The following is a 9,221-nucleotide window of genomic DNA, read 5'->3' on the forward strand; positions in this document are numbered from 1 at the left end:
AAGAAAGAAAGAAAGAAAGAAAGAAAGAAAGAAAGAAAGAAAGAAAGAAAGAAAGAAAGAAAGAAAGAAAGAAAGAAAGAAAGAAAGAGAAAAATTATGCCAAAGAAATCTATTGTTCTACCTATAGCTAATATTAAGCATTGCAAAATTCATCTCCATAATTTCACTCAGGTAGCTAGCTACGAATCAGCTATCTGCCATAGGACAGATGGCAGTGTCTCAAGCTATGAGAAAACCTTAGCAGCTACTCTTCTGTCTGCCCCACCCTGACTAGTAGCAATTTTCAGATATATGGAAACTTATTAACATTTAATTGCAACCCTTACCCCCACCAAGCTAAGGAGTCTTTGGAGAAACCAGTCTGTCCGTTTAGGTGAGGATTAGTCATGGGAGCTACAATTGCAACACATAAACATAATGAGGTCTATGTGCTTCAAAATTTCAAACTCACAGCCATTTCCATGGGTCTTGCAGGGTGATGCACTATTGTTGCCGCTGGCAGGAAAGATGCAAAGGATCAAGGCTGTGCATTACAGCCAACATTGTGTTTTCAAAAACTTGCTGGATTTAGCTTCTGCCTCTCTGACCTTCCCCTGCCATCACTTCTTCCTTTGCGAATGGTATTTTGTCAGCCCATATCTCATTTTTTGAGACATTTTATATGTGGGAGAAATTGTGCAGTGAGTACTTGGCCACCATGATGCTGGTAGAAGAGGCTGGGTGCTATATGTTGTATCTGAAAGGGTCCCCCAGCTCCAGTGTGCGCCCAGAAACACCTTGGTGGGAGCAGAAGGGCTGAAGCACTTCTCTGGCTATGCTGCTCCTGGAAAATTCCTGAGCTAAATGAGGCATCGCTATCTACTTACTTAATCACTATTACTCCCATTTTAAGGACGGTCAGTTTACTTCCACGAGCAATGAAACTATGCCTGGGATGCTCACGAGGCAAAACACTCTTGTATTTCACATATGAACAAGGCTTTGTGTTTAGAGTAATGGAGTCTGGAATGAGGGAGTCCCAGGAAAAGGTGAATCTGGGAGAGAAGTGTAGAGGTTGGGAAATGAGACAGGTATGACATCTGTGGACTGAAATGAAGAGCTACGTAGTCCTATCTTATGGAAGCCGGTCATTTTATGTATTTTCTGAAAAATATGAAAGTAATGGAGAGCCAGAACAAATCTCACATCATAAAGTGGTCATTCTTCTCTCTTCTGTGATTCAGGCTTCCCTCTGCTTGTTCCCACTGACTTGACACTGCTGACAACAAATTTGATTTGAAACTAATTTTTTCAAATTTCATGAATCTATTTTTCTAAAAACTCTTATGGAGCCCTAAACAAAATCACTCTGTCTCTATCAGCCTGTCGCTCCCTTTTCCTCTCCCTCTGCTGTTATTTTAGGATTTCATATAATTCAGCGGTGAGAACCTCTAACACCCCTTGAGGTGAGTTGAATGAAGCATTGCACTGCATGACATGTCATTCGATGGGATATGATGACATACTCATCACAGCCTTGCAGGTGTGTAACTGCTGGTTTTTCTTTTGCAGGTACGGGTTCATAGAAGGGCACGTAGTGATCCCCCGCATCAACCCTAACTCCATCTGTGCCGCAAACAACACAGGGGTGTACATCCTCACCTCCAACACTTCCCAGTATGACACGTACTGCTTCAATGCTTCAGGTTGGTTCCAAGTGAATTGTCTGTGTTTTGGGTTGCTTTTGGCAGGCAAGCCTGTGGCAGAATGGCTAACAGCAGTTCAATCTTGGCTTAAGTGGGGATTCATGTAGCTTCCAGATGCTCACAGAATATCTCTACAGCAGAGACAAGATTCCTCTCTCCAGGGTGCTTACTTGCTAAGTTGGGGAGGTCAACAGTAAATGAATAAATAATAAATACCTTATATGAAGTCAGAAAGTGACAAGAGCTATAAATGAGAAAGCAGAACAAAAGGCTAAGGATGCTTTTGTTTTGAGATGCTAAGGATGCTTTTGCTCTGAGAAGGTGGTCAGGTAAAGAGCCCCTGAGGAGGTGTGTCTAGGAGAGCCCTGAGTGAAGTGAGGGAGGAAGGCCATGGCAGAGCGGACAGAGTGGACAGCCGGTGCAAAGCCAGCCCTGTTCTGGGAACAGCAGGAAGGCCAGGGTGGATATAACCCAGTGATCAAGGAGAGAATGCCAAGAAATGAAGTCAGAGAGTGAGTAAGTGCCACATAAGTCCTTGTAGGCCATAGTCAAGAGTTTGGATTTTGTTCTCAGTGTGATGGGAAGTCACCGTAGGGTTTTGAATAGGGGAGTGACATGAATCTAATGATAGCATTGGGGTACAAGCCAAATGGCTTAGTTTAGAGGTATTTATTATACGTTGGGACTGGAGAGAAGGCTGGGAAGATATATGGTAGGCCTTTGACCCTGTTGAGTGTCGTTATCCAATAATTGAGAGCCTGACAACTAGAGAACAAGGAAGCCAAGTTAAGATTTGCACGCTGGGCTGCTGGCCAGGCCCCCTCCCTGTCTATGGGACTTGCTTCCCACTACCGGCCTAGAAACACATGCTCACAAGTCCAATACTGGCCCCAGCAAAACTAAAGAATTCTATGCATCATGAATCTTCAAGATCTTTTGAGAAGGGTCAAACCCATAAATGTCAAAGTTTTGAATACCAACAGTCAAATGTCTTACTTCTCAAACTGGGCCTTCTGTTCTCCCTAAAGGTTTAAGATTGTGTGAAGGGGAGGAAGAAGCCATGAGGTAAACCTGACACGTCTTCTTGACATATCAGGTTTCCTTAAAGACAGGAAGGGGATATTAAATTAGCTGGAAAGTGACTTAAGACACTTTCTGTATGAAACAAACACAGATATTATTATATGATGACTTAAGGCATTTTTATGAGACAAACAGATATTATATATGGTAGTAGACTATAAAATCGGCATGGATTTTTAAGCTAAAGTAGGGACATCAAAGAAATTGCGAGATTACATCAGTTAGCTTTAGGCTACGCCACCCACCTACTGCCCTTGCAAGTAGTAGGGATCAGAGTGGAATTCAGAGGATTTTAAGATAAAGGGAAAGTATCAGGGCTGGTTAAAAGTATCAGGGCTGGTTAGTTAAAAATGGAGTGCATGAAGGAAGTAAATTAGATCAAATATATACATGTCACTAAACCTATGGAGAGACACTCAAAATAATAAGAAGAAAATTGTACAAGGTTTTTTCCTCTCTATCATATGAAAAAGAAAGCATATAGACTTTGACCAAAACTCCACACACACTGCACATGGCCCATACCCAGTTCCCACACCCATACCCAGAATGTCCATTCTAATTATATGACAACGAAAAAACCTACATACAAATAAACAGGAAATAAGCACAGAGCCATATGTGGTCTAGCTAGCTTCTCTTAGTGCCAGAGCTTATGAAAGATTTAGGAAGGCTTTGTGCTTTAGATGACAGGGTTGGTCATATGAAAAAAGGCTAGCACCAGGCTGCACACCCTTGAGTGTCTCTGGGCACCGCCTGCAACGTCTCCCACTGAAACTTGTTGAGGGAACCTATGCCATAAATTATGTTGTTGTATATCTACATTGTCTCACATGTTTTGCAAATCGATATCGCTCACTAGAAAGAACCTTTACTGAAAAAGGTAGAAGCTCACGCTATTTTATTGCCTGGTTAATGAAGCCATCGAGGCAAGTTACTACTGAGACTTTTCTCCCTTCCCTTATTTTTGCCCTAAGATTGGGCCTATCCTCAGAGAAGGGAGTGAACACTACTGATTAACTTTCCTCTTCTTTGGGGGTAGTGGAGGGGGGTTAGTTCAATTGAAAAGTCTGAGAAGTCCTGGGGTTGCATTGCGCATACCAGAATCACTGTATTAAAATAGTGAAGTTTGAAGTGACGTTTTTCCTTATCTCTTTTCCAAATTTATTCGGTATGGTTAGGCATCTTTTACAAGTTTTTCTTTAAGTTTTAAAACATGTATTTGTTGATCAGCTATATGCAGTCAGTACTGGGAGCCATTATTTCTATCTCTGGAGTTAATCTTATTGAAGCAACAGAACAAAAAGAAAAGGAGTTTGAAAAGAAGGTTTATCTAAGGATAAATAAATTCTAAATGTCTTGGTTTAGAGTAGGATTATAGGGGTGTTAAGTGAGCTACAGACCTTGATAACCTACTCCAAAGGATCTCACTGGAAAGATCCTTGAATCCCACTGAGCCTCAGAAATACCAGCGGGACTCAGTGATGTGATCCCCACAGACAGGTTACAGAGACAAAGCCGGCTCAGTCTTAAGCAGATAGCTCCTGTATGCTTACAGTCTGAGCAGTGTTTTTATAAAACACAGCCCATGGTTTACAAATGAGAATAAGGCAGACCCTGAAAAAAGTTTGTGATTGTTATTGCCTCATCTCTCAGCAGAAAGGCCCAGCATGAGCCTGGTGACTTCCGTGTTAACAGCACAGAGAGCTGACTTGAATTAGTTCATTTTTAAAGTTTGCTTTGCGTAAACTGCCTCATTCTCTTTTGAAGGAGAAATTTAGGGGATGATTCTATATTTATTTGTCTGTACATTCACTCAGTTAATCAAATATTTATTGAATACCTAGAATGTATCAGGAATTAAGAAAGATGTCTTTCTCTCTGGCACTGAGTGACCGGCTAGACTGAATAATGAACATTTCTCTTGGCTTTTTTGGTGCAGTGGAGGCAAGTTTTCTGAGATGCAGCCCACCAGGACGCTCCCCTCAGAGTCTTTCTAACAAGTCTTTAGGTTCAGGAAAACTGCACCAGACCTATCTCCCAGCAGCACAATGCTCATTAAACAGAATGAAAGGCTGTCTAATGAGGCCTTGCTCTCTGATACCAGAGCATGAATATATAATTGCACATTTGGGTCACCATCCAACTTAGTATGCTTGCCAGATTTGATGCTCTTTATAAAAGTTGAGATGAATTGGAGCATGAAGGGGGTCCATTTGAACAAACGCTGTATTCGTTTACAGAACTGTCTTAGTGTTTGTGATATCATGTCTCATTCTATTACAACTTAACTCCTAGAAATTCCCAGTATACTACTGTTACCCACAATGGTATTTGAATTTGGGGGGATTCTTCTATCCCTGCCATTAAGAAGTAATAATCCATGGTCTGTTTCTGAGTATATTCAACATAACGACATCAGAATCATGTTGCAAATCAGGCCAGGTTCTAGTGGTGTCGCCAGAATAGACAGGGTAGATACTCTTTAAGATTGCCCAAGCTGACTATTTGCCTTGACTTTCAAATGAGGGTTTCATTGGGATTTTTTTTTTAAAAAAACCGTAAAAATCTAAAGAAACATTAATTATTGTCCCTCATAATGTTGCGAATTCTTCAAAAGCAAGGACAGCAATGTGTTCATCTTTTTGCTCCTTTTTCATTATATCATCTGTAATACATGTTGAGTAAATTCTTAAAATGCATAAATGAACTGACATATCTGAAACTTCCTTTAATAATTTCTTATGGCATTGCCATTCAGGGTTTATTTAAATGTCTTTTGATCTGTTTGTATTTGCAGACCATTTGGGGGGTTAACATATTAGGATTCTTTTTTGGGGGGGAGAAGAATGGACCTTTTCCCCCTTTTTTATTGATTCGACAAATATTTATTGAGTGCGTCTCTGTACCCATCACACACAGAAGTTCTGGCTAAGACGGATAAGGTTCCTACTCAACTTGTAGAGCTTACCTATTTCTGTGGGTGTGGGTGGGTAGCCGACAGTTGGGGTTGGGAGATGTGCCATGAACAGCCATCAAATAAAATGAACAAGATAATTTTAGGTAGTAATAAGCCTGAGGAAGAAACAAGCGCAGATAATATATAATGGTCATGGGTGTGGGGAAGTGGTGTGGGGCTAGTTTAGTTTGGATGAAGTGGAATAGCCTTACCTAGAAGGCGACTTTCTCTTTGAAGAGTCTCTCTTCTGGGAAAACATTTAATCAGCTTTTGCAAGAATGACTTTTCCTAAAACCTGCTTTTCTCCAGTTGAATATATAAAGCTACTATTTAGTTTCACTAGGAGGCCAAAGAAATAGGCAGGTAAAAGGCATCCCCTTTATCTGTGAAAAAGAGATGCTCCTAGAAACTGGGAAGCAACCAAACCCTTTTTCATTCAACTTGTGATTATAATAACAAATTATTTTTAAAAATTCTAATGTGTGCTTCATTAGAGAAGGATCATGTGTCTCTTATTCACCATTATACGCCTAGCCTTCCACAATGCCTGATATAGAACATATGTATTTGTTAATGAATGAATTTATTGTGGTGGGAGGAGGAACAAGTAAGCTTCCAAAAATGTACGAAGCTAAATAAAAATGGAAAATGCATTATAAAGGTCAGAGATGTTCCCAGGAGACTTAACCGAGTTTCAGAAAAATTATTTGGGATAAGTTACAATAAAACTCCATTTAATTTGCTCAATTTTTTTTTAGAGTTCTCATGCCTTTTTTCTTTTCTATCCTGTAGCTCCGCCCGAAGAAGATTGTACATCAGTCACAGACCTGCCCAATGCCTTTGACGGACCAATTACCATAAGTATGTATCTCTTCTAACCTCGACTGAGTTTCCCCATTCTTGGGAAAGAGATCACATGCATTGTCTATGGTTTATATTTGAATAGAATAGCAGTCATTTCCCTAAAGCTGGGTACATTGCCTATGATTCTATGTCCCTTCCTCTTATCCTGTGATGGCTTGAAACTGCTATCGGATTTACCCCAATATACTATTTCTCAAACTTCAGTCATTTAAAAAGTACTTACACTTTTTGAGGGGGGACACTTCTGTGTCCCCAACATTATTTTTGATATTTTTCTTAACTGACCCATTCTTTGCCACTTAAAACACATTTATTCTTTTTAAAAACTGCAAATGAAAAACCAACATCAAGGTCATAATTAGAAGGTAACCTTAAAAATAAATCTAAATGTAAGGAAAATTAAATAATGTTCGTAAATTCCAGCTGCTGAAGGCTCTGAGCTGTGTGTGTTCTCTCTTACAGAGGGGGATTAATAAGCGGTAGGGGGAGGGGCATTCCAGCCTCCCAGACTTTGTGTTTGATTTAACTGCAGTATTGAAATATAATTATAAAGCATATAAACTTCCTGACATATAATTCAGCATTATTAATACCATGTTCACCTAAAATCATCTTGATTATCCCCAGAAGTAGGCATCTGGCACTATAGAAAACAGAATATCTCAACCAAAACGTTCAAGTAGGTCAACCTATTAACTCCGCTCGTATTGCCTGCGAACTTCATTTCTTTGAGAAGTGTCACAGTGTTAAGAGGGCCTGATTTCTGCATCCTAAAAGCCAGGCCCCTTAGTGTGCGTGGAAACACTGGCGGCAGTGGCAGGGGCATGAGAAACTTCCTGGACCATACAAGTGCAGCCTTCCATTGCATGTTGTCCCTGGCCTGTGCCTTGCAAAAGAAAGTGGAGGCCTGCAATGTGAGATGCACTGTCTCGGTCTGGTTTGAAATTCTAGTTCCTTACCACTTGGATGAACTTAGAGGAATGACTTACTCTTTCTGAACCTGTTTTCTCGTTGGGGTAATGGAACAATATATGAGATGTGTCATGAAAATTAAGAAAGATACTTGGCTCATAGTAGATGCTCAGTATCCCATTTCCTTGATCCCCACAGATCTCTTTTGAAGTTCAGATCTATACAAGTTTGATCATATTTCCTTATCATCTCCTCATCTGCAGAGATTGTCAGGGTGATTGAGACTTTGGAATAATTTTAAATTTATGTTTTATTAATAGTCCCACTTGGGCAAGCCAGATAGGTGGACAAAAGGAACTTTAGTCCTACCTGTGTAATACAGCAGAAAATAATTTCAGCTAAATGCACACTTGTGCAGTCAGGGGCCCAGACTTGACGGTAACAAATACTTTTAGGGAATAACAATGAATGAATTCATCCTTGCTTTTTTTCCTCCTGTCTCTTCTAGTCATCTGCTTGTTTAACCCAAAGATTTCAACCTTTATATACATCCATATTTCTAAATTTCTAGGCTGAATTTCATAGCTCTGTCAATATTTAGGCATGCTAATTTCTTAGCCAGGAGTTAGAGTTCTCTTAAATTGACGAAAGTTAGCCCTTAGAAAGAAAATCGAATTCTTCTTAGATTTGTAAATGTGTATTCCCTGCTGAGGCTAGTAGCATCTTTGTCTCCTACTCCAAATCCTTTCTGGAAATAGCTAGAATTAATAACTACAAAGTTTACATGTTCTTAGGAAGGGAGAGTAGGGACCAGGCGAGAGATTTTTCATTTATCGAGCATCCGTACTTTGAATACAGTGCTAGCATTTTAAATACAATATCGTAAAGTGCTCCTAACAGAAAGTAGTATTATCTCTATTTTACAAATGACAAAACCGAAGCTTAGAGAGTTGCCTACCTTGTGGGGAGCCACACAAAACTGGAATTCAAACGTACGGACTCCCAAACACATCCTCTTTTCCCCTCCAAGGTGTGCGAGAGGGCAGGGGAGAAGTTTTCTCAGTGCTTCAGCTACTTATCCCCCCACTAGATAGGTAATTAAGTGTTGCTTTTCTTAATAAGAAGAAAAATAGCTTTAACTGTGTTATATGATCATTCTCAGTCTTTTCCATGCTCAGAAAGTGTCAGCTGTCAAGTTCTGAAAGTGCTGTCTCTTTCTCCCAGCTATCGTCAACCGTGATGGCACCCGCTACACCAAGAAAGGTGAATACAGAACTAACCCCGCAGACATCAACTCTAACTCTAGCAACTCCACTGAGGACGATATGAGCAGTGGATTCTCCAGTGAAAGAAGTACTTCAGGAGGTTACAGCATCTTCCACACCCACCTTCCAACTGCATACCCAACCCAAGACCAAGACAGTTTCTGGGTGTCCGACAATCCAGAGGAAGCCCCTACTACCAGTAAGGAGAATGAATCACTGTGCTCTCCTACAGCGACGTGTTTGCAAAAACACTCGTGATCCTCTTGAGTGATATGCACTCATAAGTAGATCATCTCCTGTTTCTAGAAGCTGGTGACGCCATCTGGGGAGGTGGGCAATTGTGGTCGTCAGTGCCCTGGATGCATTGATTATTCCTGCCAAAAATTTTTTTCCATCTGCAACTGTTTTTTTAGCTTGGGATAAGAAGTGCCATATCGAAAGGCTTTTTTTTTT

The 9,221-nt window shown here is 40.4% G+C and overlaps 1 protein-coding gene across 1 annotated transcript in view; it reads left to right on the forward strand.

Annotated features, from left to right (window-relative positions):
* Positions 1-9,221, forward strand: part of CD44 (CD44 molecule (Indian blood group)) — a 72,633-nt gene that overhangs the window by 30,281 nt on the left and 33,131 nt on the right. Inside the window, exons 3-5 of the mRNA XM_025044046.1 lie at positions 1,551-1,685; positions 6,520-6,588; positions 8,728-8,967. Of these exons, the coding sequence (XP_024899814.1) occupies positions 1,551-1,685; positions 6,520-6,588; positions 8,728-8,967 (444 nt within the window). The remainder of the gene's footprint in view (positions 1-1,550; positions 1,686-6,519; positions 6,589-8,727; positions 8,968-9,221) is intronic.

This window comes from Pteropus alecto, unplaced genomic scaffold, assembly GCF_000325575.1.
Source record: "Pteropus alecto unplaced genomic scaffold, ASM32557v1 scaffold71, whole genome shotgun sequence".
Lineage (NCBI taxonomy): Eukaryota > Metazoa > Chordata > Mammalia > Chiroptera > Pteropodidae > Pteropus > Pteropus alecto.